The sequence below is a fragment of the Drosophila hydei genome, unplaced genomic scaffold (genome assembly GCF_003285905.1).
Source record: "Drosophila hydei strain 15085-1641.00,03,60 unplaced genomic scaffold, DhydRS2 tig00000001-arrow-pilon, whole genome shotgun sequence".
In the NCBI taxonomy this organism is placed as follows: Eukaryota; Metazoa; Arthropoda; class Insecta; order Diptera; family Drosophilidae; genus Drosophila; species Drosophila hydei.
The window spans coordinates 11,354,559-11,380,404 of NW_022045643.1; the positions used below are offsets into that span (position 1 = coordinate 11,354,559).

The following is a 25,846-nucleotide window of genomic DNA, read 5'->3' on the forward strand; positions in this document are numbered from 1 at the left end:
GATCGCTGCTTAAATTAGTTTTTCTAGTCTTCAAATCAGACTTCGTGTAAGTAAAGAAAATTTATCTCGCATTTTCTACTTTCCAAGCTTTGATTATAAGTTTCAAATGAATAAGTTATTTTGTTCATCTAGTATCATCACTTTTTCCCTTTCTCTCTTTTAATCTCTTCAATCTCTCTTCCCTCTAACATTTCTTATTTGATTCGTTTTTACTTCTCATGTTACTTCAGTGACTTGCTCATATCTGCTGTTAGCATTATTAATAAATAAACTAAATAAGCTTTAAAAAAACTATAATGTGATAAAGTCATTACATCAATTTAACAAATTTCATAAAACATAGCTTCCCTGTTAAAGCTTTAGGTGCTGCCTGCTTCTCGGCCTTTATTGAGCTGCGATGGCCTGTTAGACGCTTATAAGTTACATACCAATAGATATATGTGGTGTATGTGAGCTACTACGAGTATGAGAACATGCGGCTATTTATTTCAATTTTCCCAATTCGCATTTAAGACGAAAACAAAGTCACCAAGTGTACGTGCCCGGCATGCTCAACGAGTGGCACTGGTCAGCCGCAAACTTTGCTCATCACCAACACAAGCTCAAATCGACTGCTGGCAAACATGCAGCAGCAGCAACAACAAGTACAAGTACATGTTGTTAAAGAGCAGTGGGCGAGTGGGGGAGGGGGTCAGTTGGGGAATATGTAAAGCGATTTTGGGGCTGACTCTGTGACCATCATTGCGGTCAACGGGCAGGTTTAAGGTGTAGCGAACGATGTCCGCCTTTTGGCCTCCACGTTGACACGATGACCACGACTGAGACACTGGATAGAGCAGCCAACCGCACACACACACACCCGCTCACACACACACAGACGCACACACAGAGGGAATTACATTTCCGGCTTGGGCAGCATGCGGAAGCAGCGCGTCGATTTAAATGCTTCAGGGCTAAAATTATGACAGGTGCCTGAGATTGGGCATGGATAAACGGGCGTTGGCCGCTAGAATTTGTTGAGCAGCTATAAATACGCTCGGCTGGAAAACGTCAGCGCTTAGTAGCACAGCTAAATAGTGAATCAAACGTCTAGAGCAGAAATAAAAAATATGTGGAAAGGATACGGATACGGCATTTACATAGCATGCTTGCTGCTATCTCTGGCCAGCGTACGGACGGCTGTCATACGGCCAGAGGAGCAACAGGAGACAACCACAATAAGCAGTGGGCTAACCGAGGAAGCCAGCACCACTGTGGAGCCTGAAGTAACGACCGCACAGGTGGCACAAAGTCGCGACAAGGATGCGACGGTGCAAATTGGTTGGGCTAGTGTTGATCCTGCGCCCGGCACCGTTGCTGGTGACCTGAGTGTGGGTCAAATGAAGTCGGCTAAGCTGCTGCTGTTGAGTACGCCAGCTAAGCGGCCAGCGGAAGTGGAGTTCGAGGAGCCAGACGAGAGCGATGCAACAGCCGCTGCTGGCAGTGGGGAGGGCAGCTTGCCAACTACAACGGAGGTCATCACTACAACCGAGTACAGTGAAGCACCAACAACAGTAACAGCAACAACAACGGTACCAAAGGAAGCCAGCGACCACAAGACAACAAAACTGTTCGCCATCAATGCGACAATATCCTCAGAGGACTCGGTGCAGCCCAATGTAGCCGTGGCCGTGGCCACAGACAATGCCACAATTGCAATTGCCGAACAGCCACAGGCAGCCGCTGCCAACAATGTGGCCATTGAGCTGGCCCTCGTCGAGCCGGAGGCCGAGTACGTGCTGCTGGATGGCAGCCTGGCCGACCTGTCGGAGCTCACAGCTCCCTCCACCCATGACGAACTGCAGCTGGGCAGCTTCACGCACATCGACAGCGATGTCCATTTGCAGCCAGTGGTGCATTCTGTGGAAATCGTGCCCACCAGCCTCGATGATCCCCTGATTGTTAATTATGTACACAATTTGCGTTGACTATCGATGTCTGAGCAAGCACCTACCCATGCACAGTGCTCAAGTTAAAGTTTGTTTTTATGTTCAATACGATTATCGAAAATGTTACGAAATTTAATTTAGTTTAAAAAAAAAGAATTTAATAAACAATTTATATATATCTGACACAAGAGGAGTGTGAAACTGGACAACTGTTTACTTTGCAGAGATAAGAGAGCTTATATATGGGAGTTAAGGACTGCAGAAAATTACATTTGAGATCTTACCTTGTGTCGGGCTATTTAAAGCCACATTCATGCGGTTATATATGGAATGGCACATCAATCAAACGACGGTCTCAGGCGCATGAATGAATTTTGGCTGACTCAGCTCGATATGTGCATTGTTATTCCTTAAATAATATCTGGGGAGTGCTTACGCCGTATCGACTTCTGAATCGTCTTCATTGTTGGTTACATCCGTGTGTGCCGATCTCCGCCTGGACTTTAGCTTAAGACTTTTCAAATGCAAGACACACTGATGCCTTGAGCACAAAAGACTTCATGATGAGTTCCAGTTCAAAATTAACAAGTTAGCTTGAAGTTCAGTGAAATTCGCTAATTATATTGACACCTTTAGTCTTATTGAATATTTCAACAACTGAATGTTATCAGTAATTTGAACAGCTACTGAAATATAATTATCGCAAATAACATTTATCTTGGTCAATCACTGTTTGAACTCTCTTTGTATGAAAATTAAAATTTCAATGTCGAGATTTGACCTAATGTAAATTAAGAGTGTGCGTGCCCGCTTCTCTCTGAAGTTCCCTCTCTATGCGCTTCTCAAATATTTAATTTAATTGGCTTGCATTGAATAAATGTGTGCGATCAGAAGCTAAAACTCTGACTCAAAACTCTTTCTCTTTCAGTCACACTCTCACTCTTTCTCTTGATCTCTTTCTCACTCTGTTGCTACGCTTATTATGGGCTTCAAATTTCTATTTCCTTCTCTTACTCTTTCCCACTTTTTGGCGAAACATCCATCTTCCTCATTCCAATAAATTAATTTGATCATATACACTGATATATGATTTTTTGGGAATATACATATTCTTATACTATATTTATAGACACACACTCACATATATATATATATATATATACATACATAAATAATTAAAAATTTGTATATGCAAACAAACGGATGTGACCATGCCAATACGACTAATGGAACACACTAGGAATATCTTTATAGATTTTATGAGGTCATAGATATTTCCTTCTTTGCGTTACACATTCCGTGACAATATTTTAAAGCCCGCACATAAAGTGATAAATATATATGTATTAGGAAAATACAGATGAACTCGTATATATTTCACCTTGATTAAAACATAACATGAAATTATTATTACTAAACTGTTTAACAGAGATACAGAGATAACAGATATAGGTTTACGCGAGATATGCAGTGGAGGCCATCTCACCAACGCTGCTCCACATGCGTGGTATAGGCAAATCCTCGACGGGGCGCCCGAATCAGTGGCTGCGAGCGCAGTGGAATGGCCACAGGTATGCCATTGGATGCAGGTGCTGTGGCCACCAGCACAGCTGGTCCCAGATTGGTAGTAAACAGCACATTTTCTGCGTCGGGCTCGTCTTTGGAGCCAGGCTCTGGCGTGGGCTTCAGCGGGTTTGTGCTCACACCACAAACTGGATGATTGGCGTTGCTGTCGGCTGTCTCTGTCACATTGCTGGCATCTGTTTGCTGCTGCTGCTGCTGCTGTTCAAGATTCAACTCGGTGGGCAGCAGAAAAGCGCGACTTGGGCGATAGCCGGCAGGTGGATAGGGCGCACCGGCAAAGGCGCGGCCTGAGCGGAATTCAATGGGCGACGCTGTGGTTGTGGAATCTAGTGAATCCAATGTTGTTGTTGTACTCAAATCGGGAGTTTCCGTTGTGCTTGTTATCACATCATCCAGCGGCAACTCCGTAGTAGTTGTGCCCAAATCTGAGCCCTCAGTTGGCAGCACCTCTGCAGCGGCTTCGCCTGGCAGCCAGAAGCCGCGTCCCTCCGGTCTGAAGCCAGCTGCTGGATATGGTGTGGGCGTGGGCTTCAGCTCTCGAACCACCGCCTGCTGATCGTCATCCTCCTGAACGCTGACCGCATACCGATTGATGCGTATCTGACGTGTCTCGGCAATTCCCGTAGCCCAAAGGCAGAGAACCAGAGCAAATATCCACTGCATATTGTGCTGTATATCGTGAGTGAGACGATATATGTCAACTGATTTGTGCTGCGGATGCGTCTGGCGTTTTTATACAATGTTCTCGGCGGGTCTAAGGTCTCGACTATCGGGTGGCGGGCATCGGGTCTAGGTAACTGGCAATGAAAGCGAGAGTCGTCTCATTTCGTTCCGTTCCATGTCGAGTCGTAATATCGGGACATGCACATACGTGGAACATCATTAGGCGTACGGCTATCACATTTATTGATTTATTTTATTTCTTTATATTTTATATACACAAATTTATATATAGAAATATATGTATATTGCTTTGAATATTTTGCATTTGTTTTGCTTCTGGTGTTTGACTGCTTATCCACGTCCACCACGTCCGAATCGCCGCCATGTTCTATGGAAATAAAATGCGTTTCCTACGTGATCGGAAAGTCTAAAGCGCAGCCTAAGCGGCCAAACCATTGACGAGCTGCCCACATCAATTGAAAGCGAAAACTTGTTGCCAATTGCATTATGTCTGGGCTTGAGTGTTAGAATATTTATTAAACACTTATAATCGATATTATGCGATCAACGACTGCCACTGAGGTGAACACCAAGGGCGGCTATGAGTAATTAACTAACTATTGTAGCATGTCACGTCCTCTGATAACGATCGAACTAACCTATAGTTAGCCACTTGGGTGTTCCATGCGTAACTGGGAGTATCGATACTCTACTGTGTAAGAAGAGTCTATAGTAGATTTGATAGATCACATAGATAGATAGATTATATCAAGCAGAATGTACTGCCAAACTATACTCTTTTCAATATTTTTTTAAACCAATCGAACTAACCTATAGAGAGCCGCTAGTGAGTCCCATGAGTAGCTCAAACTGCCTAGACTATACAGTTTACTACAGAGACTAATTTTGAAGAAGTCATAAAGCTGTCGTCAGACTCTTGAGTAAAACTTTTCAAAAATATACTTGACTTTTTGGTTACAAAGCTTTGTCTTAGTTAATATAAATTATTAATATAATAATATAATAAATATCCAACAATCTATTAAAAGTTATTTCTATGAAGTTGATAATAAATGGCAGAAACTCTAAGCTAGATCATTATTTAAGTTGCTATCAGAACTGCTTTCAGAACTGTAACATCTGTGTTTCGGCTTCCAGATCAAATTGAATGCTTAACTTAATGTTGAATAATTTTTGTCTCTTTTCCAGTCTATATATATAATATAAAATATGTTTATTTATTTTCATATTTGAATATGACCTCCAGTAAAATAGATAAATCTGACATTAACGACATTTAAATAATCTATTTCACACGCAAATCATATTTAAATATAGATGAAATTGTACTCTGAGGATGCTTACTACTATTATTAAAATTAAATATGTAAATATCTTTCTCTTCCTTTCCAAAACACACAAGTTGCATTTATAAGAAATTTATTAGTAATCAATTGGGATAGAAATATTATGCATAAATTTCTTAAATTTAATAACTATCATTTATATATCTTATCATCCCCTTTTAAAAGAATTCATTATGCTGACTTATTTAAAAAAAACTAGAACACTTTGTTTGGTAGCGCCGCAAGTCTTGCCTTTCCAAGTGTTATTCCATTGAATAGTATTCGCTCCGGTTTTGGATTGATTAATGGCGGAACTATAAATTCGAACTTCCAGCTCTTCTGCTACTTCTTTCTTGTCACGTCGCACGCACATAAACCCGCCGATCAGCCACTCACAATGGTGCCGCCGACGTCAGAGCGTGCGCCAAAAAAGGATGTCCATGCTTGGACTATGCGACGCACCGCACACTAAACAGATTCGATTGGGGCTGGAACACTGGCAACCACTTCCACTGTTTCCACATCTGTCCTAGCTATAAAAGCGCCGCGCTTTGCTGCCAACTGCAGCAGTCGTTGGCTTCAGCTTCCTAGAACCACCACACACATTCACCAAGAGCTCCAACTCATCGATATGGCCAAGTTCCAAGTCTTGATAGTTATCGCCGCCTGCCTGTTGGCTGTCAGTGAGTGCCAGGTGCAGCGTCAGCGCTCGCAGCGTTTGAGCCGTGGTCGCTCCCGTTACTTTGCACGCCAGGAGCTAGCGCCAGCGGATCCGGATGCCGTCACGCCATATCCTTCAGCTGACGAACTGAAGCCAGAGGTGCCCTTCGATGAGGCAGCTGCACCAGCCGCCGCTGAGCCCACACCCGACGCCGTCTACGGCCCGCCCGATGCGGCTCCCGCGCCCAATGCCGTTCCCGATGAGGTGTACGGCCCACCCGATGTCGCTGGCAATGATTTGCCTGTTGCTGATGCCGCCGCCGATGTGCCCGCCGAGCAGGCACGCCTAGTGGCTGCCAGACGTGCGGCCAAGCTCCGACGCGCCCAGCCTGTGGCCTACCGTCGCGTCGCCTCCGCCGCGGCACGCCCTGCCAAGCTAAGCGCTGCTCGCTCCGTGGTGAGACGCTCCTAGATGCAAGCAATCATCTGCTTTCGAGCTGCCTGAATCGGGCAGTCGCATATAGCCAGATGCCTAAAAACCCATGACGATTCAACGAAGCTCCCTTATGACGGCATATCAACTACTCACACTCACCCACACACACTCACACACAACAAACTATTCAGCATTTGAAATTTATCTTTGATTGTAAGCGAATTGCAAATAAAATGTTCAGGAAACATAACAAAAGCTCTCGTAGATCGTGCTCAGACATTCTGTCTACAGTATGAATCACGAAAGGGGGTTTGGAATGGTTTACTCCCAAACACTTGGCTCATGCTCAAAGCCAAAACCAAATGCGGCGCTGGCCAGCCCAAGTAACCGGTTAAGGAGCGCACGCGTACGCGTCATAAAAACATGACGATGATGCTGATGAAGGCGAAGACGAGGCTGCTTACATTGGGTTGGGTATCTCCCAAACCGCAAGTAAACAAGAAATTCAAGTTCAATTTGCCAGGAATCGAATAATTTCTACCCTATAAAAATGCATTAAGCAACCAGTACAAGGAGGAACTAACGAACAAGTTAAAAAGGCATGCATTTATCACTGTTTCAGATAAAACATATATATGATGAATACACGCCTTACTAATCTCTTCCAAGCCCATCTGGCACTACTAAGTAACATGTGAGTTATACGAAGAGAATTGATCAAGCTTAATATGAATTTCATTATCTAATAGAGAAGGGAATTAGAAATAATACGATTGCTATGCTGACAATTAGAATGTTATAATATGAAGTGATCGAATCATTTATACCCTATACAATGTGAGCTGTTCTCAATATAAAAGACGCTTATTGTGTGCAGATATTTTGCCTCAAACAAATCGACCCGAAGTCTGTTCAACCTCCCGTGCTAATCATTGTTCATTTACAAGCAGATCATTTAAAATTTAAAATTGGAAATTTGTATACAATTGCTTAATGACTGAGAGAGAGAGGGAAAGACAGAAATATTGCTTCTCATGGGGGTCAAACAGGCCTTCAATCGGCGTGATAAGCCACAAAACAAAATAAAAGAGAAACAGCTTCAAGTTGCTTGGCATCTTTCTCTTTGTCGGCCGCTATTGCTGTTGCTATCTCACTCCCGCTCTATGTCTCATCTCTGTCTCTTGCTTGGGCTGAGTCAGCTCAGCATCTGGATGCTTATTTAAATAATTGCAAGCGCTTTCAGCTACTCAGTGTATCAAACGCTGCGACTCAAGCAGCAACGCAATAACGTGTCGGGCTTTGTGATCTTCGAGCTGATAAAGTGAAATTCGCAATTTGAAATCAACATTAAATAAACAAAGTAAAATGTGGAAGAGCTTAAGCGTGCTAATGGTGATCGGTCTCTTGGAACTGTCGCAGGCTCAGCGGCCATCGTTTGCTGGTCTGCGTCCGCCGGGCGGACTTAGCCAGAAGGACAAATATCATGCCGCCCAAAATACGGCCGTAGAGAATATAACTGGCGTGGACATTGCCACACGTTTCGGCGCGGATGCCGTGGCACAGCAGACGCAAACAGTCAACTTGGCGTACGGCGCCTCGCAAAAGCCGCCAGTGGGCGTGCCACTTGTGCTGCCCATCAACAGCTATGTGCCCGATACGCCATCGAATGTGGCGCCGGCTACCGTCGACGTGGCCAATCGCTTCGGTGGCGCTGCTGATGCTCCGGCCAATCCGCCATTTGCGACAAGCGGTGTCAGTATTAGACCCACTGCAAGTGTCGCCAGCACTGCACCCGTGGCTAATGCTCTGCCCATCGATGCGCACGGCGATCAGAACTATGTGAATTACTTGAGCCAGCTGCCCGTGGACAATCAGCCTTTCTGGTTTCTCAACTATCAGGCCATCGAGGCGTTGAGAAACAGCACGAGGCCGAATGTTAGTGCACTCGAGACGCGGGGATCTTTCTTTGCTGGTTAAAGCTCGGTTTCCAGTCACAATAACAACAATACTCATGGCTAATTAATGCACAAGCTCACATAATTGTGTATGTGTGTGTGTGTGAGTACAGAGTGTACATACGCTTACTCAGCAATATTATCTTGAAAAACCGGAGGAAATACCAAAATCGTGGGGAATGATTTGTGATTTTTCAAGCGATAAGATTGCGATTCGACATTCAAATAGAGAAAATTTTAAATATATATTATATTATTAAAGCAATATGCAAATAATTATTGTGTGGGAACTGTAAAGACCCTATAAGCTATCAAAATATATATATTATATAAATATTATTTATTAAAACTTATTCTTCTGGCTCTTATTTTGATGTGTTTACTTTGGGCTTTATCAGCATCTGTATGGAACGTATATAGTTTCCCTTTTTACCCCACTTGTTGAGTCCCCAAAATATGTTTTCTTGATCGTCAACTTTCTTTTTAGAGTATATGCCATTAGGATTGCTAAAGTTGAACAAAGGATTATATATATTCATATGAGTATCGATATTAATACCTACCAGGTGGGTATTATATTGTCGTACCACCACCAGCCACTCTTGAATTTACTTGTGGGCACGGTGAAGGGCTTCTTCTCGCTCAAGCGCATGGCATCACTGGCATCCCCCACATATGTGCCTAGGGACTTGAGCTCGTAGTTCTCCTTTTCGTTGCCAACCACAAAGTTGTCATATCGTGCATAATGGGTGTTGTGATCGTAGTCAACTATATGGACATAGAGTTCATGTCGTTGATAGCTGGTTATCGCGTGCAGCTTAACTAACCCAAGCCACAATTCTCCCTTGGGATCGCCAAATCCATTTCGATATGAGACCAAGTTAGTTTGGAAATTCGTAAGTCCATTTATGCGACGTTGGATCACAACCCAACCTGGCCCAGCAATCCCGTGCTCAAGCGTGGGACGAAAAGGTGGAAACCCCGGTACGTACATAAGCTGTTTCGTGGCCCCGTAGGGAGTTGTAATATAAATGTTTTTAAGCTTCTTCTTTTTATCCAATTCATTGATTTTCGTATTCAGCTCTGAAATACGTTTCCTTAACGCTTTAATCATCTCGTCTCGTTCGGTAAGCTTGCCCTTTAAATCGTCCTGAAGCCCTGAAATCTTTAAGGTCAGCTCGTCCAATTTCATTTTCGATTGCGGATTAAGTTCCTTCGTTGGACTGTCGCTAGATAATTTTAGTGAAGCTATTAGCTCCTCCATGTACAAGATTTTGTCCTTATAAAGACTTTCCTTGTCGCCGAAAACGGATGCTTTTATTTCCAGCTCCGACAGTTTTCCCTTTAGCTCACCAATTTCACGGTCCCGGATTCTTATTATGCCATTTAATTCTTCTACATCGTGTTTTGTCACAGCCTCCTGCTCCAGTAAACTGTGCAGATTATTCGGGTTGTCAAAATGATCGAAGTCATTGATAGAAGACTGTAATGAAAATCGACTGTAATTTCTTATTAAGTAGCCTCTTTGTAGCACTCACTGCGGTATTGCCGGAGTCCACAGCTGAGGCATTATCATCCAGTTCTATATTCAATATTTTACCCTCCATATCGTATTCTATTTTAATTGTTGTCGGGCCAGGCTAAAAATTCAACTGATTCATTTCAAAGTTTCTTTTATATTCACACTATTTTATCTATTCACAAGACCTGATAAGAAATTTAATGATAAATCAAAAGATAGACCCCAATGATATCTTTTTCTGGCCTCTATCGATCCATGCATAATCCCTTTATCAAAATTAATTTACTTGAAGAGAACGAATAGTGGATTTGGTATACTCTTTACAACAAAATTATATATCGAAGCCAAATAATAAAATGTCTCTTCTTCTATGACTATAATCATTTTAATTATTATATAATTCCTTTTAATTATTTTAATTATTTAACATTCACCTTGAGGCATGCTCTTTTATAGTATGATTAAGCTCGCTTAAGGGCATATGAAATCGGTCAACTCGAAGAAAAGTTCGAAATCACATTCTTACATTTACATAGATATAAGTAAGCTTTATTAACTGAATTTAGCACAATGAATCAATTTAAATGATGATTAAATTACATATGCGCAATTATAAAGTAAGTAAGGCCGTTAAAGTCGCATACAACCGACTGCATAATACTCGCTCGCTATATAAAACTTTTCAATTTATTTAAAATATCCCAATTATTGGATTAACCACTGGACAAACAAGCATCTCACAAGAGAAGCACTTGCAACACTTGATTATAGAATTAGGATCAGATAGTTCATCCTGAGATGACACTTACCAACTTCTAAGGTTCTTAAATTCTAAATAACTAACTTCGTTTTGCATGGAAAATGTAGATGCATACAGTCTGCCTCTAGCCCCAATCAATCTACTCTTTTTAATTCGAGAGGCGAGTATAAAACTGATTAACAGCGCTGGAAAGCAAAGGTTACATAAATGATACTACGTACACATACGTCTATCTATGCATGTATGAAGCTCATTAAGCTCGATTTAGTATAAAAATCTTGAATAGACGAGCAACAATAGTATTGAAACCTTTTAAACGCCCTTTTAAGAGCAAAAAAAATAAGTAATAGTAAAGAAAAACAAACACAAAAACAATTTATAAGCAGGCAAAACATGAAAAATGCATTCAAAGAGCCATAACAAAGGAAAAGTGAGAAAATGGAGCTCAGAAATGCAGGGAAATGCACAACAAAACTCAACAACTTCAATATGCAATGGAGGAAAATGGATGCAAACAATGAAAAGTGTTCCTTGGGCACTTGTTAATGGCGAGCGAATGGCGAAAAAGTCGATACTGGAGCAAAAGTGTCAAGCACTAAAAATGCCACTGAAAAAGTAAAGAGGGAACAGAGTTGGAGTAAGAAGAATAACACTTTAATGAAAATTCAGTTTAATGTACTCAAAACAAAACAGATCTAGGCAGATAACAATCAATCAATCACAGGATCATTTACCACGCCAGCTGCTGAGGGGCTGCATTGTAGGCAACAACGTAGGGCTGCTGGCCACCCAGATAGTAGAACTGTGGAGTGGGCAAGGCGGCTGCCGGAGCCACAGCAACAGCTGGTGCTGCTGCCTCAACCGGCAACTCTTCCAGGCGGGCAATGCGCTGACGCTGGCGCTTGGGCTGTGCCTTGGCCAGTTGCAGCTTGGCTAATCTCTGGCGGCTGCTGCGCAAGCGAGCAACAGCTGCTGGTGTGGTCACCTCCTCCAGCGAGTTCTCCTCTATGTCTACTTCCTCGGCATCGGGCTGGAAGCTGTTTGCTGGCGGTTCCTCTTCAGCGGGCAGCTCATCCACATCCGAAGACGGGGGTGGGCCATAGATGAGTGCTGGCTCCTCCGGTTTCAGCTCATCCGCCGACGGATAAGGCGTTGGCTGCACTTCCTGCCTGGCAGACACTTGACGCTGCCGATTGAAGCGCAAACGACGTGGCGCCTCAGCGGATACGTGAGCCACCAGGATGGCCAGGAGCAGCAGGGAGCTAATGAGCTGATAACGTGCCATGATCGTCTTAGTTGCTGTGACGCTTTGTTGCCGATCGTATATGGAGCTTTTACTTTTATACTCGCAGTTGGCCCAGTGTCAGTGTCGGTGATTCTAGACCACTCCGCAACGTTCCGCATATAAAGCAGTCAATAATTTGATAGCCCACTCCAAAGAAAAAACAACTAGTAATCCAAAAAACCATTGACCTGCATGATAAGCAGGCGCCGCACAGTGCTTCAAAACTCATTTGTTTTTGGACAACTTCAATGTAGGCAAATAATGAGATATATAAATGCATATAATATATATATATAAATATAGATATATATAAATATTAATATTAATACATTTTTTAATAAATGCAAAAACAAATGATATTTTTATATATGTCAACAATTCTTTAGATTATCATATTAGATTAGAGAATCCACTTTTTAGTAAATACAAAATATATTATTTTTTTATATATATCAGTAACTGCTTAATTTTGTGAAAATGTCTTTGAATTTTCTTGTCTCTATGTACAAATAATACTCTTTAATTATATTAATGTGTAAAAGTAAATTAAATTTTTAGATAAAGAAATTATATTGGAATCCAAGTATCTTAAAAAAATATATATATTTAAAGATTTTTGACATTGAATAGAAATTTATTTGATGAACTGTTTGCTCCAGTATAGAGAGTCTTAAGAATATTATTATTCTTATATATATTTGTTTATTTTAAATTATAAATTCATTGAAGTATGCTCCGTGTTCTTGTACCACTGTAGCTGTAGCATATGGAAAAAATAGTTGAACATTCGCTCAAATACATTTTATTTGCTTCAGCCCATGCTGCAGCGGTCTGCGGCGATCGAGTGTGTGAAGTTCAGAGTTAAGTGGCGAATCGATTTAATGGTAAATGGTTATACGGTTATGGGTTAGACATGGGCCCTTGACTAAATATTGTCACGTAGGTGCACGCATGTGGATGCCATCTTGAGGGTGTCCCTCGGCGTGCCATTTATGACTGCCAAAATGTTTGTGTATAAAAAGTCTGCGATTCGCATTCGATATCAACATTCTAACAATACCCAGCAACAGTTCGACATGGCTTTCAAGTTTACCAGCTCTGTGCTCATCCTGGCTGCGCTAGCAGCTGTCTCTGTGGCGGAGCCGGCGCGTCTGCGCAGTCGCTCATCCCGTTTCCGTTTGGCTCGCCAGGAGGAGGCACCGCCAGCACCTACAGATCCAGCTGTGGACATTGCACCAACGCCCGCTTCGGCGCCTTATCCACCTGCAGGTGTCACGCCCGCCATAGCTTTTGATCTACCCACTGAGACGGAGACCGAAGCGCAGCCCGATTTGACTTATGGCCCACCCGATAACACTTATGGCCCACCCGCCGAGCCGGACAACACCTACGGTCCACCTGCCGAGCCCGACAACACCTATGGACCACCTGCTGACACTGCAGCTGATCTGGGCCAAGATGATGATCTGGCTCCAGCCGATGCTGATCCAGCCTCAGAGCCCATTCCCGCTAGCCTGATCCTTGCACGCAGCGGCCGCCTGCGCAGTCGCCGTCCAGTGTCAGAGAAACTGCGCTCCGCTCAGATCATACGCTCTAAGCCCATCCTGGTCTATACCATCTAGATAGACCATTGTTCCGAATGTTTTTACGAGTTATCGAGGCAATACGATACTAATATTTGTTATTAATTAAATAAAACGTTGTTAAAAAAATTAATCAATTTTTTATTTTCTATTTGAAATAATTGAAGTTCCAATTTTAGTTGATTAGTGGAAAAACCTTATATAAGATGCTTTGCATTAGAAAATAATCAATTTTAGCTGTTCTGACTTGAAGATATCTCTTATGCTTAAATGGAGACTTTCATAACTTTTCATTGACTTTCGTTGGTCATTTAAAAGCATTTATAATTTATAAGAAATGGTTACCTTTAGTGGGCTCTGACGATCGTTAAAAACCTGACCCTAACTATGTTTGCTAAATACAGCTTTCGACTTCCGTTCATTCAAGGCTTTGTTTCCATAGTTTTAATTTTTCGAATTTAATTTAGAAACTATTAATATATATATATATATATATATATATAAAATTAATATCAAAGCCCAATAAAGTAGCCATAAATTTTAATATTCTATTGATAAATATTCGTTAATAGTTGAAGCTTACATTTTATGTTTTTAGTTCTATATGTTTTGGGTTTATTGGAGTATGAGACTTGAGGTCGACATACAATTTAATATGAAATGAATTGTCCTTTAGCCTGAATGATAAAACAGTTAAAATATAAATATTGGACTTTAAATTTGTATGATATTATAAAGATAGGTATTATTTTTAATATTTTTTTTATCATGTTTCATTAGGCCAAAAATTCATTCGACAGAGCTGTGAGATATAGAGGTTTGACACATCCATTTATTTATTTATTAATATTTAAATTATTATTAATTATTTGTTAGACTGAGAGATTCTTTTACTAATGAACAAGCAAACGGAAATGAGCAAATAACTCTTCTTCATAATCTCACCGGCAATAAACCTCCAGTTACTATATATAACATGTCTTTTGTGATAGGATTAAAAGGGTATACGTCAAGGTTGGATTGGGATATTAGGTGTCCACAAGAAATAAACCTAATTGAAGGGAATTTGTATGTAAAAATGGTCAACTACTGCCTGACCTAGATGAGAATTATGTCTAATGGGGTATCTCTCCAGACACGTTTTCGAAAAGGCCAATGGTTATGAATATAAAAGCCATTAAATAAAATTATGAATAGCCAAGAACCCACCGAAATAAGCAAATGGAGAATCGAGCTACGAGCAAAAGCCTATTGGAATCGCTGTCGACGGCGTGTTAATGAGGAGACACAGAGAGACCAGTAGTTGTCACCATTTGCTTAGCATTGGCTGCCAAAATTGGGAAAAGGGTCACGTAGCCAGCATTAAACAGAAATCACAAGTCGATTCGATCGGGGCAACATAATCAAAGCCGTGCCGAGTAAACGAGAACAGCAACTAGCTAGCCGCTAGGAGGCCTAAAATCGAAAGTGACGAGCATAAATTATGAACGGCAGATCAGGTCGGGAGGCCCCTATAAATAGGCCGAGCTCTTGGGCAACTCAGAACAGAATTAAATCGATCGTCAAAATGATTAAAGCTACTTCAACAATTCTACTGCTAAGTTTGGCCGTCCTGGTCGCTTCGGAGCCACTGCGGCAGAGATTTGTACCGCGACGTGGGCTCGCACGGCAGGAGCAGGCAGCGCTACCAAGTCCTGCGCCCACAGGCTACCCAGAGGCAGGTGTTACTCCCGAAGTACCCTTCGAGCTGCCAAGCTCAACTGCTCAACCGGAAGCGAGATATCTGCCTCCAGATAATACCTATGGACCGCCCGACAGCGTCTATGGCCCACCCACTAGTGTGGATGAGCAGCCGCAACTAGACGACTTGCCCGAGCCCCAGCCGGAGCCTGAACAGGCCATCGAAACGGACGACATACCAGAAGAAGAGACCCCTGTTGATGCCAAACAGCAGCCAGCCGAAGATGTGGATGAAGAGCCAGTGCTTGTGCAAGTGGCCGAAGATGGCACCGTGATTGCTGTGTCCACGACACTAGACCAGCCCGACGATAAGAAACCGGCCAGAATCTATCAACGTTTCCCACAGGCTCGCCGCAGGCAGCAGCCAGTGCCGGAGCGCTTGGTGCTGCGTCGCAGCTGGTAAAATTATAACCTAAGTCATGTAAAAGCTATTAATAAAGTTGGCTATAGCCACATATAATCTTCACCTCACATGTGCATGCGGTTTAGTCATAGTAGCTGGGCACGTAAGCGCTTGGGCTTGCCGTATAAGTCATCGCTCGATTGGCCTTGTCTGCAATTTGGGCACTTGGGCAGTTGGGACAGTCTGTTGGTGAAGGTCAGCTTTGGTCTATGATGGGTATTTAAAGTCGGCAATTGACAGAGGGCAGCAGCAGTTCATGTTTTGACAGCAAAATGTTTGGAGCAAGCCTTTTAATTTTGGCTCTTTGTGCGGCAGCAAGCCTGGATGCTAGTGAGGCGGCTAGATTACGATTTCCGGGACCTGTACTACAGCGACAAGAGGTGGCTCCTTATCCAGCAGCCGGTTTGACGCCTGATCCACCATTTGAACTGCCTACGGAGCAGGCAGCTGACTTCCCTGAACCAGATTTGACCTACGGGCCACCAGAAGAACAGCCGGAGCTTGTTTACGGACCACCTGAGGAACAGCCTGAGCTTGTTTATGGACCACCTGATGAAGTCTATGGACCACCCGAAGATGTTTATGGACCACCCGATGTATCCTACGATCCACCAGCTGTAGAAGAGATTCCTAATGAGACATATGGTCCGCCGGAGCTGCCCAAAAATATAGACTCGAATGGTTCAGGACAGAACGCTGCAACTATAAGCTTGGCTAGCTTACGTCCACAACTACAATTTGTGTTGCCTCTGGTACAACGTTTTACCGCCTTCCGGCAGCTTCTTCGTCCTGTGCAGTCCCAACGCCGACCCGCAAAATTGACCGCTCGTCCACAGAGAAGACCTGCAAAAATTATCAATCGAGTTAATGCTGCTTTTCCGGCTACTCAATTGACTCTGCCATTTGTGGAGCGTCGCATTCCGTTTAGGGCTTCGCGTTTAATTGTTAACGCTCCTTTAAAACGGAAGCCCGCCAAGATTACCGTTAACTCACCTAAACAAACTCTCGCCCAATTGACGCCCGCCATACGCAGGCCAATATTTTCTGGCGGTCGCATTATTGCCTATTCTGACCAAGTGCAGAATTGGTAAATGATGCAAACTCTTGTAAATATTTTTTGAATAAATTGTTACTTCTCTGATACATAAGTATTCGAACTGATTAACATTAGGCAGCAATATTCCAATTTGATCAATCTGGCAGCTCTATTTAAATCGATATATTGCCAGTTGCCGTCACATCGGCAAACCGCCACACATGAACATCTTAGAGCGTATCCATCCCTATAGCACGCTAAACCGATTTGCCGACAGTGCTGTATTTTTAATAAAAATATAGCAATACTATAAAATAATAAACAATAATATCTATAAACATAGTAAAGGATTGACAACCAGCAGTAGGTACTGCAAACTTCATTGTACAGCAAAAGTATTGTGGACTTAAACAAAAGGTAAATATTTAGCGGCCAACAGTGGGACATCACAATTCATGAACAGTTCCGTAGGTAAAATGGCTGGTGTGTTATTCGAGGATATATTCAACGTCAAGGACATGGATCCTGAGGGCAAAAAGTTCGATCGTGTTTCCCGCCTGCACTGCGAGTCTGAATCATTTAAAATGGACCTCATACTGGATATAAATTCATGGCTCTATCCCATGGAATTGGGAGACAAATTCCGGTTGGTGCTGGCCACAACACTGCGCGAAGACGGTTGTCCCGACAGTGGCGAATATAATCCTATGGAGCATGAAGGAACGCGGGCGGATAGTTTTGAGTATGTCATGTACGGAAAGATCTATCGAATTGAGGGCGACGAGGCGCATAACGAGTCGTCACGGTTGTCGGCGTACGTTTCATTTGGTGGCCTGTTAATGCGTCTGCAAGGGGATGCCAACAATTTGCACGGATTCGAAGTGGACCAGCACATGTATTTGCTAATGAAGCGACTGGCGTTTTGAATATTGTATAATAAATCACACAGTGTTTGTAAATTAAATTACTTTTCTTATAGCTATAAACGTGAAATCCAGTAATACCGTAATGGACTAATGCTAAAATACCCAAATTTTATTATCGAACTGTTGTTCAAAACAATTAGCTATCGATATTCTAGAACTGAACTAGTTCCATCTTCATAATTAGAAGTAAACATGACACAGCGGGGTGCAAAACGAAATTAAATATTTTTAAGCGAAAGATGCATTTTAACTGTGCAGCGTGTAACATAAAATGTGAAGATAACTAAGATTGTAGCTGAGACTTGCTAAGAGTTTGCAACATGTTTGTGTCTACGGCTCTGCTGACTGAAGGTAAAAGGAAAAGTGCAGTGTGCAGTAAAATTGGGCGTTTGGTTAACAAATGCAATAAAATTTCAACAAACAATACATAAAATGTAGTCTTGAAGTGTGCCTGGTGCTTTGTGTGCTTGTTTGTGCATGTTCCTGTGTGCTTGCTTCAGTCAGTTGTAAGTTTTTATTTTGCAGCTGTTTATAAATATTCTCACTTCACTGCGGGTAAGTTGTCTTGTTTTTTTTTTGTTCTGAATTCTTTTATAATGTGAATATTGTGGTGTTGGCATTAAATTTTGTATGTATATAAGCAATATACACAACTAGTTTTCATTGGTGTCGGTAATTTGTAGTTACTAACAAAATTCTTGCAGTAGCTTTTGTTTTTCCTTTTTGTATTGAACATTCTGCTCGACATAAACAGAAGACTTCAACGTTTGACCCCCACAACAAGACGCACGCCCAGCGCTCTGCAGCTGCGCTGCTTGCTGTCGTCGCCATCGCCATCGCTTCCCCATTTGCCTATTTAGCATTACAAAACTGCTGTTTTTGTATTCTTTGAGCCCCACACCTTTTGTGAGTTTTCGCTGTCGTTCGTGCTTTTTCCAACGTTCTCTTTCAATTTAATGAATCGCTGGCTACCGTGCGGGCAGGCAGACATCAGCGTCGCTTCACGGGCGACGCGGACGCAAGCAGAACAGAGCTGCAATAGTTACAGTTAAAGCTCTTTGAAAGTGTGTGTGTCTGTGTGTTTTGTTTTTAGGGTTTGGTTCGCGCTTCGAATTCGCTTTTCAGCACTGTTTTCATTTTTGTTTTACGCTTCATTTGCGTAACGTGCAGCTGTGTGAACTGTGGCCCTGTCCCTGCACTTGGGCACATCATGCTTCAATGCTGTTCCCGATTGCCGTCAATAACTTCATAAAAACTAAACACAGTAAGTTTTGGCGCGCGCTGCCGCCCTTTTTATTTTTCTATTTACTTTTTGTGTAGATGTCAATGAAGCGTCGCCAAAGGTCTGTAAATCTCCTCTAAGCGTATGTGTGTCTGAGCAATCTGTTCGCCAGATGTTTATGTATTGAGCATTTCGAGCTAACTGTTCCCAGGGTCGTCATCGCCGTCTATTCTTGATTTTTACAGTTCTTCTTTGTTCTGCATGCAGTTTCCTGGTTTAATATGCCATTTCATTGGAAGTTTCAAGCAACAACTTCAGCAGCAGAAACAACAAATGCAGCAGTAATTGCTAAGTGAAAAAGTAACCATCAGTTACCAGTTGTATAAGTAGACTCTTATCTGATCAGACTACGCCTTATCAGTTATTGCCTTTGTCGCGCACTTATCAGTGTTTTAGCTTGGCAGCGCGCTCTCTCGCATTCCAAACAAAAGATTGAGAAAACAAACTAAACAACTTTTGAGTGTAACGCATATGAGTTTCCACATATGTCTATATATACTACCTGGAAATTCTAGCTGATAAAGTGATCAAAATAAATAGAGTTCTACTACACTGAAAAAAAACCTTGTTCAAATCGAGTCTTGTTCTCTAAAGTTTATAATGTGACTGAATGCGAGCGAGTCAACATCAAATTTAAATTTACTTTAACAAGAAGTCAGTTGTGTTAAGCATACGCTCGTTTGTATTTCAATTACCTGGGAATTTTCTCTCAGTGTAATTCGGCATATGCCTCTCTACGCCTCCCCTTGATACAATTCTTATCGTTAGCGACAGTTTTTGAAGTTCGGTGGACACAGCTGAAATTCTTATTGTTGTTTTCATTGTTTTGTGTTTTGTGAGTTGTTTAGAACGTGGCATTGCAAGCTAAATAATTAACAGCTCTTAACTTTTTCTTGCAGCGAAAATATAACTAAATCGCTTTAGCAATCGATGGTGTTTGGGAACCTACTTCTTTAGTTAAAAAAAAAGTAAACGAAAATAAGCAGAAACCTATCGTAGAAACATTAACCCCTTCCCCAAGTAAATTAGCATCTGGTGCCGGGTGCAGGAAGCTCTGTAATAGACATAAAACTAACTCAGCATGGTACGCAGTCGTCGCAGTCTCTCCAAAGAGGATGCCGTCTCTCTGCTCACGGATAGCGGTATCTCGCTGTCATCGCCGCCGGCGGCGCGTGAATCCTCGCCTGCTGCGACGGCCATTAAGCGACGCAAGAGCAGCGTCAACAGCAGTTTGCAAGATTTGTATGTGGATGGCGAGCAGGAGGCTGAGCAGGACTCAACCGATACAGATGCAGACTACATTCAACCGGAGCCAAAGAAATCACCGCGTAAAGCAGAGTCCGCCAAACGCAAGCAACACGTGTGCAGTCATTGCTCTAAGGAATTCGGTGGCAAAACCGATTTGCAACGTCACATGCTCATCCACTCCGATGAGCGCCCACACAAATGCATCGACTGCGGCAAATGCTATCGCCAGGCGGTGAATCTTAAGAACCACATCACCACCGCCCACGAGCACAAGAAACAGTTCGCATGCACGCAGTGTCCCAAATCGTTTGCACTCAAGGAACGCCTTAAGCTGCACATGCGTCTGCACTCGGGTGAGAAGCCATATCCATGTGCACTGTGCGAGAAACGTTTCGCGCGGGGCGGCCAAGTGAGTACCGTAATGAATTTGTACTTATCTCAAATTGAAACTGATAGCTTTGATTTCTCACGACAGCTCCAGCAGCACATGGTATCCCATCACAAGATGAGCATACAGCAATTCAACTGCACCAAGTGTTCGGCCAGCTTTTCGACCAATGCCAATCTTCGTGTGCACATGGAACGGCATGAGCAGGGTATGGAACACAAATGCTCCATATGCGAAAGCCAATTTGCCACTGAATTGGCACTGCGCGCCCATATCAATCAGGAGCACCATAAGCTGAGTCAATTTGAATGTGAAGTATGCCATAAGACCATCGAGCCAGATGAAGATCTAGCCACTCACATGCAGAAGCACGCAGCGGTTAAGACGCATGTCTGCGAGGTGTGCAATTCGTATTTTACTCAAAAGTCCCAATACAATGTGCATATGCGAATGCATACGGGGGAGCGGCCGTATCAGTGTCGGGTAAGTCGCAGCAATGACTAACAGGAAGCTTACCCTCTAATGTAATCTATGTACATGTGTTGCAGATCTGTCATCAAACATTCGCCCACTCCAGCGTGCTTAAGCTACACATTCGCAAGCACACGGGGGAAAAGCCATTTCGCTGCCAGCTATGTGCGGACGAGGTGGCCTTCTCGCAGTTAGCGCATCTTAAGAATCACATGAAGAAGATACACAAGCAACAGAAACCCTACATGTGTCCTGGGTGCCATGAGTTCTTTAAAATCAAAGTGGAGCTACAAGCACATAGCGAGCAGTGTGCCAAGTGCAAAGCAACGGGCGAGCTCAACGATAGCCAGAGCGAAGATGTTCAAACACTATCCAACATTCGCTTTAACATTGCCGTTGTGTTGAAAAAGATTAGCTCATCGCAGAAGCTGCGTCAGCTGGGCTATGAAAAGCGTTTGATTGATAATGTTATCATAGCATCACTAAAGCTGGCACAGCGTCCGTCACATGACGATGCAACACTGACGCCTTTGGCCAGGCTACGTTTAAATGTCGAAGAGTTTCTCAAGTGGATTGTGCCGACGCAGACCATGCAGAAGTTCAGCGAGGAGCTTCTCTCGATCGATACGATACTCGACAAGATTGCGACGATGTACATGAACCAGAAATAGAAAGCTACTAATGCTCACTGCTTTCCAGCAAAGCGAATGTGCCATAGAGTAAACGCCGTGCTTAGAATTAGTTCTTGCCATTTAATTTAGCTTAACCCCAAAAAGTTAAATAGAAAATTCAACCAAATGATTTAGTCCAAAGATATTTAGATTTAAGCACAAATATGAATTTACACAGTCCTAATTTTAGTTATGCCAAAAAAGAGAACACCAAACCGGATCAAGGGCATTCCCTTGTTCCACTGTATGAAAACTTGCCAGAGCAGTGATTACCGCTTAGGTTTTACTCTAAGTTTGCTTAAATTAAACTTAATTCATTGTGGCCATGCATATTTACTTAATTTAATAGAGTTGCATTTTGTATCCACTTCATTACACCCGTTAACGAAACCAAATATAAACCAATTGAAATTTAGATTTGTAACTGTAAATATAAGGAATTAACACATTTTGCAAATGTAAAATAAATGAAAACAGTTAACAGTAATATTGTGTGTATGTATATTAATTAACAATTATAAAACCAATCATACCCATTGCTAGGACGGTTCTATTTTATTTTCATATCCGAAGCCTGAAATAACTGTTTACAAAAACTTGTGAATCACTGAGTAAACAGCATCTGTTCACTGAGAAAAACATTAAGCTCACCTAGGAAAACCACTAAACCGCTGTCCGCAGCCAACAAGCTAACTACAATAACAGTTATGTACAACTGTCAAGCATTGGTGGCTGGTGGTTGGTGGTCTGCGATCTGTTGACTGCCCCTGCCCCCCATGGGCCCATGCCTGAACGCTATATATGGTCGCGTTTGTGCAAATTTATAAGCCACTCACATTAAGGCGGCAAATATTTTTATGGCCATGGCACAACAGCAGAGGCATCCTTGCCATTAGCTGCCGTCCACCTGCTGCCCACCCGAGGTTTTGCGGGCGAATGGGAGTGCTCCTCCAATGGCGATTAATGAAATTTCCGCAGCGAATTTATTGAAACGCTACCAAGAGACCGCTGGGAAAAAGCTGAGCGCGAGAAATATGGCAAATTTCATATAGAAAATATATTTACACAAATACATACATATGCATGTTATATATACATATATTTATATGTATGTATTTGTATATGATTTTTTATGATGACCAGCTGCTTTGTTTGGCGTTGGCGTTTGTCCATTGCGTGTCACTCGATGTTAAGGTGCGCCTCGTCCACGTTCCAATCAGCGTCTCCCGTCTGCGTCTCCGCTCCCAAATCGGGCTCGCTTCGGCCACAGCCAGCAGCTTAATGTCTACATTTGTTCTGGCCATTGCGTGTTCAGTGGCTGCCCTTTCCTTTCTCTATGCATCTCCAGCACCACGTTGCGATGGCTCCAACTACTCCTGTTGCTGCTGCTGCTGCTGCTGCTGCCATGGCGCATTAGAACAAATTGTTCTTGTTACGATAGGAGGATGGACATGCCTTTTGCCTTGTTTGGACCGATGGACAGAGTGCCACTGCTGTTGCTGTTGAATACCCTACAAGCTGACTGTCCACCCAAATGAGCGTTAACTGCTTAATGTAACTTTTGGCAATATGCTATGAATATGCATATGTAAAGGGATTTATATATCATAGAACAAAATCATTTGGCCAATTTAATATATATGCTACACATGGGCATATGTTTATAATATTTAATTTTCAAGTTACTTAACCTAAATATATTTATTAAATTATTTAAAAATTAACTTATTGTTTCTCATTAATTTATGCTCGTTGGCTCTCTACGATTTTCTTATTATTTAATTAATCTTTCCAGGATATCCACACGTTGGCTATGCCTCGCTTTTGAGTTCTTTCCTTTCATAGATGTTTGTTTTTTCTTCTTGCTCTCTGGTTTAATGCGCTGCGAATTCGTGAAACAAATAGTCGCAGACGCAAGAGCTCTGTAACTAAGTACGCATGTTTCTTGACTGGCTTAACTTCATCCGCATGCAGATTTCGTCTGGGCAATGTTAATGATGGGAAAAATGTGTGCTTGAAGTCAAGAGGAGGAGCAGCAGCTGGCACTGCAGCAGTCAGATCCATGCCATGACGATTCCCCTGTTCTCGTTTTCATTTTGTGATCCGCAGCAAATTGATTTGGTTTGGGCTTTGGGTTTTCTTTCTGCTCTGTGCCCAATCATTTGACGTTGCTGCATCGGTACTCGCATTATATAATGTGCATATATAATTCCTTTGTTGTCTGCTGCTAATTTGCAAATTTGCGCTGACATTGAGGTAATGTCATAGCTGAAATCTCTGCACGCTGAGCGCGCTCCCGGCCTGGATGCACAGAGGCCGCAATCATGGCCAGTTGACCAGCTTCAACGTTGACTGACATCTAATTGTGTGTGATTTGTATGAGGAGTTGGCGTTGCAAAAAGAAGCCCAGCTAATAGGCTGCTTATTTAGCTGTGAGTGAGGAAGAGCTGCATACGAAATTGCAGTCCTCCACTTAAGCTAAGGCCATAATGGGTTTTTTCTTGCTCAGAATTTATGGAAAGCTAATTAACTGGACTTCTCAAAACTCAATCAATATAGAGTTGTGTAAGGCTAGAATAAAATAATTCTGTATATGAAAATTTAGAAAAAATTAACAAATTCTTGAAAACTATTGAAAGTTGAGCTGATTAAATAAAAGCAATAAGAAAATAAATTGCATGTAAGTATAAGCCTTATATGAGAGCTATATCTCAGCCATTCTATATGAAATGCTGCATCTTTTAAAATGCCTCGGGTTCAATGCGATTTCCTCGGGTTCCTCACTGCGTATTAGTCTTCGTCTGCATTTAGTCTTCAGATCTGTCCGAAGTATTCGTAGCATCTGCAGTAATAATGCCGACCAGCTGACCTTGAATTTCTACTCAATATCACAAATATTTCAATAAGTCTAATTGGCATATTCGATTCGATTCATCTAATGAATATGTTAAAAGCGAAATATGGTTATTAGAAATGGTATCAGCATGATTTAATTGATAAATATTTTCAAGCATATATAAAGTGTTATTAACATGCATTGAACACTTGTATTAAGTAAGAGGAGTCTGAAATGTAATTTTTTAATTATCACCGACGGCAACTCCTCATAAAGCCCGTTTGAAGCCTCCTACTAGGCATTAAGCTGCGGTTCATAGCCGTGTCTGAATGTTGACCATGGATGGATTTTCGACAAAGCTCATCAGCTCAACACATGCAGTCAGTCGGTCATTCAACTCGGGCTGAACAAAGTCAAAGGCAAGTCAAAAGTCATAAAAGATATGCAAGCATACATCCTCATACAACCTCTATATGAGCATAAATATGTACATGGTACACACTTTAGCTGCACATACAGCAAAGAATACATGTGTTGGAGTATGTGCGTCTCCCTACATCTGCTGCTGGTAATCCTTTGGCCGTGTGTGCCCTTTGCAGCATCAGCATCAGCATCAGCATCAACATCAGCAGCAGCAGCAGCCGCAACAACAATTACAAATGAACGACTTCTTTGTTCTGTCAGCGATGGTTGGGCCCAAGTTCGAGTTCGAGTTGCGGTAGCACCCAAAAGAGGGGGCGTCGTTCAAGTCAGCATCTCGCATTGCTGCTCTACAGTGCCTACAGTGGCCAGCAGCAGCTGCTACGCATAAAGCATAAGCCATTTGGCTTTTGGATGCGAATGCTGCTGCGGATGCACCTTTTTCTGTTTTTTTTTTTTTGTAAGGCGTGGGGCGTGTGGCGTGTTGCGTTGCGCTGGCCAAAACAAATAGATGAGGATGCTTTGGGTGTAGAGGAAGAGGAGGAGAATTTGCAGCAAAATGTGCAACGTTATCATAACTAAGTGCATGGGATGCGTGTGCGCCCCAAAAGCGCCTGCATATGCATAATTCATGCTATTGAACCCTCTGCTTCACAGACAACAGACTGCAGACAAGAGACTGCAGAGTGCAGACTGCAGACTG

At 42.4% G+C, this 25,846-nt stretch overlaps 11 protein-coding genes across 14 annotated transcripts; 8 read left to right on the top strand and 3 right to left on the bottom strand.

Moving 5' to 3' along the window:
- Positions 1-1,109: 1,109 nt before the first annotated feature.
- LOC111600948 lies at positions 1,110-1,967 on the top strand. Its single transcript, XM_023317319.2, has one exon. It carries the CDS (start codon positions 1,110-1,112, stop codon positions 1,965-1,967), a length of 858 nt encoding a protein of 285 aa, XP_023173087.2.
- Positions 1,968-3,410: 1,443 nt separating this feature from the next.
- LOC111600989 lies at positions 3,411-4,198 on the bottom strand. The gene has a single exon (XM_023317381.2). The coding sequence runs from the start codon at positions 4,173-4,175 to the stop codon at positions 3,411-3,413; it is 765 nt and encodes a 254-aa protein (XP_023173149.2). The 5' UTR covers positions 4,176-4,198.
- Positions 4,199-6,109: 1,911 nt separating this feature from the next.
- On the top strand, positions 6,110-6,789 carry LOC111600983 (translation initiation factor IF-2). Its single transcript, XM_023317376.2, has one exon. The coding sequence runs from the start codon at positions 6,153-6,155 to the stop codon at positions 6,651-6,653; it is 501 nt and encodes a 166-aa protein (XP_023173144.2). The 5' UTR covers positions 6,110-6,152; the 3' UTR covers positions 6,654-6,789.
- A 1,090-nt stretch (positions 6,790-7,879) lies between these two features.
- LOC111600967 lies at positions 7,880-8,884 on the top strand. Its single transcript, XM_023317350.2, has one exon. It carries the CDS (start codon positions 7,983-7,985, stop codon positions 8,592-8,594), a length of 612 nt encoding a protein of 203 aa, XP_023173118.1. The 5' UTR covers positions 7,880-7,982; the 3' UTR covers positions 8,595-8,884.
- A 49-nt stretch (positions 8,885-8,933) lies between these two features.
- Positions 8,934-10,199, bottom strand: LOC111600966 (angiopoietin-2-like). Its single transcript, XM_023317349.2, has 3 exons — positions 10,111-10,199; positions 9,136-10,055; positions 8,934-9,079 (listed from the first exon to the last, which is right to left on the bottom strand). The coding sequence occupies exons 1-3, from the start codon at positions 10,177-10,179 to the stop codon at positions 8,938-8,940; spliced, it is 1,131 nt and encodes a 376-aa protein (XP_023173117.2). The 5' UTR covers positions 10,180-10,199; the 3' UTR covers positions 8,934-8,937.
- Positions 10,200-11,584: 1,385 nt separating this feature from the next.
- On the bottom strand, positions 11,585-12,148 carry LOC111600991. The gene has a single exon (XM_023317383.2). It carries the CDS (start codon positions 12,137-12,139, stop codon positions 11,585-11,587), a length of 555 nt encoding a protein of 184 aa, XP_023173151.2. The 5' UTR covers positions 12,140-12,148.
- A 1,067-nt stretch (positions 12,149-13,215) lies between these two features.
- Positions 13,216-13,761, top strand: LOC111600990 (mucin-7). The gene has a single exon (XM_023317382.2). It carries the CDS (start codon positions 13,216-13,218, stop codon positions 13,759-13,761), a length of 546 nt encoding a protein of 181 aa, XP_023173150.1.
- A 1,528-nt stretch (positions 13,762-15,289) lies between these two features.
- LOC111600947 (E3 ubiquitin-protein ligase RNF12-B) lies at positions 15,290-15,867 on the top strand. The gene has a single exon (XM_023317318.2). The coding sequence runs from the start codon at positions 15,290-15,292 to the stop codon at positions 15,863-15,865; it is 576 nt and encodes a 191-aa protein (XP_023173086.2). The 3' UTR covers positions 15,866-15,867.
- Positions 15,868-15,946: 79 nt separating this feature from the next.
- On the top strand, positions 15,947-16,956 carry LOC111600946. Its single transcript, XM_023317316.2, has 2 exons — positions 15,947-16,443; positions 16,504-16,956. Exons 1-2 carry the CDS (start codon positions 16,138-16,140, stop codon positions 16,954-16,956), a joined length of 759 nt encoding a protein of 252 aa, XP_023173084.2. The 5' UTR covers positions 15,947-16,137.
- Positions 16,957-17,119: 163 nt separating this feature from the next.
- On the top strand, positions 17,120-17,865 carry LOC111600961 (DNA-directed RNA polymerases I, II, and III subunit RPABC3). 2 transcript variants are annotated; one of them, XM_023317342.2, is made up of 2 exons: positions 17,120-17,318; positions 17,365-17,865. In XM_023317342.2, exon 2 carries the CDS (start codon positions 17,378-17,380, stop codon positions 17,825-17,827), a length of 450 nt encoding a protein of 149 aa, XP_023173110.1. In that variant the 5' UTR covers positions 17,120-17,318; positions 17,365-17,377; the 3' UTR covers positions 17,828-17,865. The 2 variants fall into 2 exon arrangements, with proteins under 2 accessions (XP_023173110.1, XP_023173109.1); XM_023317341.2 differs by having other exon boundaries at positions 17,122-17,318; positions 17,373-17,865.
- Positions 17,866-18,015: 150 nt separating this feature from the next.
- On the top strand, positions 18,016-22,312 carry LOC111600980 (zinc finger protein OZF). 3 transcript variants are annotated; one of them, XM_023317365.2, is made up of 4 exons: positions 18,016-18,382; positions 20,009-20,766; positions 20,833-21,228; positions 21,294-22,312. In XM_023317365.2, exons 2-4 carry the CDS (start codon positions 20,191-20,193, stop codon positions 21,885-21,887), a joined length of 1,566 nt encoding a protein of 521 aa, XP_023173133.2. In that variant the 5' UTR covers positions 18,016-18,382; positions 20,009-20,190; the 3' UTR covers positions 21,888-22,312. The 3 variants fall into 3 exon arrangements, with proteins under 3 accessions (XP_023173133.2, XP_023173135.2, XP_023173136.2); XM_023317367.2 differs by having other exon boundaries at positions 18,016-18,178; XM_023317368.2 differs by lacking the exon at positions 18,016-18,382 and adding an exon at positions 18,941-19,091.
- The last annotated feature ends 3,534 nt before the right edge of the window (positions 22,313-25,846 follow it).

Excerpts from the sequence above, each read along its gene's own strand:
- LOC111600990 (XM_023317382.2), top strand. The coding sequence starts at position 13,216 with ATGGCTTTCAAGTTTACCAGCTCTGTGCTCATCCTGGCTGCGCTAGCA.
- LOC111600980 (XM_023317365.2), top strand. The coding sequence starts at position 20,191 with ATGGTACGCAGTCGTCGCAGTCTCTCCAAAGAGGATGCCGTCTCTCTG. Across the intron at positions 20,767-20,832 it reads GTTTCGCGCGGGGCGGCCAA|CTCCAGCAGCACATGGTATC; the intron begins GTGAGTACCGTA and ends TTCTCACGACAG. Across the intron at positions 21,229-21,293 it reads AGCGGCCGTATCAGTGTCGG|ATCTGTCATCAAACATTCGC; the intron begins GTAAGTCGCAGC and ends CATGTGTTGCAG.
- LOC111600946 (XM_023317316.2), top strand. The coding sequence starts at position 16,138 with ATGTTTGGAGCAAGCCTTTTAATTTTGGCTCTTTGTGCGGCAGCAAGC. Across the intron at positions 16,444-16,503 it reads TCTATGGACCACCCGAAGAT|ACATATGGTCCGCCGGAGCT; the intron begins GTTTATGGACCA and ends ATTCCTAATGAG.
- LOC111600947 (XM_023317318.2), top strand. The coding sequence starts at position 15,290 with ATGATTAAAGCTACTTCAACAATTCTACTGCTAAGTTTGGCCGTCCTG.
- LOC111600991 (XM_023317383.2), bottom strand. The coding sequence starts at position 12,139 with ATGGCACGTTATCAGCTCATTAGCTCCCTGCTGCTCCTGGCCATCCTG.
- LOC111600967 (XM_023317350.2), top strand. The coding sequence starts at position 7,983 with ATGTGGAAGAGCTTAAGCGTGCTAATGGTGATCGGTCTCTTGGAACTG.
- LOC111600948 (XM_023317319.2), top strand. The coding sequence starts at position 1,110 with ATGTGGAAAGGATACGGATACGGCATTTACATAGCATGCTTGCTGCTA.
- LOC111600961 (XM_023317342.2), top strand. The coding sequence starts at position 17,378 with ATGGCTGGTGTGTTATTCGAGGATATATTCAACGTCAAGGACATGGAT.
- LOC111600989 (XM_023317381.2), bottom strand. The coding sequence starts at position 4,175 with ATGCAGTGGATATTTGCTCTGGTTCTCTGCCTTTGGGCTACGGGAATT.
- LOC111600983 (XM_023317376.2), top strand. The coding sequence starts at position 6,153 with ATGGCCAAGTTCCAAGTCTTGATAGTTATCGCCGCCTGCCTGTTGGCT.
- LOC111600966 (XM_023317349.2), bottom strand. The coding sequence starts at position 10,179 with ATGGAGGGTAAAATATTGAATATAGAACTGGATGATAATGCCTCAGCT. Across the intron at positions 10,056-10,110 it reads TGGACTCCGGCAATACCGCA|TCTTCTATCAATGACTTCGA; the intron begins GTGAGTGCTACA and ends TTTTCATTACAG. Across the intron at positions 9,080-9,135 it reads GACAATATAATACCCACCTG|CAATCCTAATGGCATATACT; the intron begins GTAGGTATTAAT and ends GTTCAACTTTAG.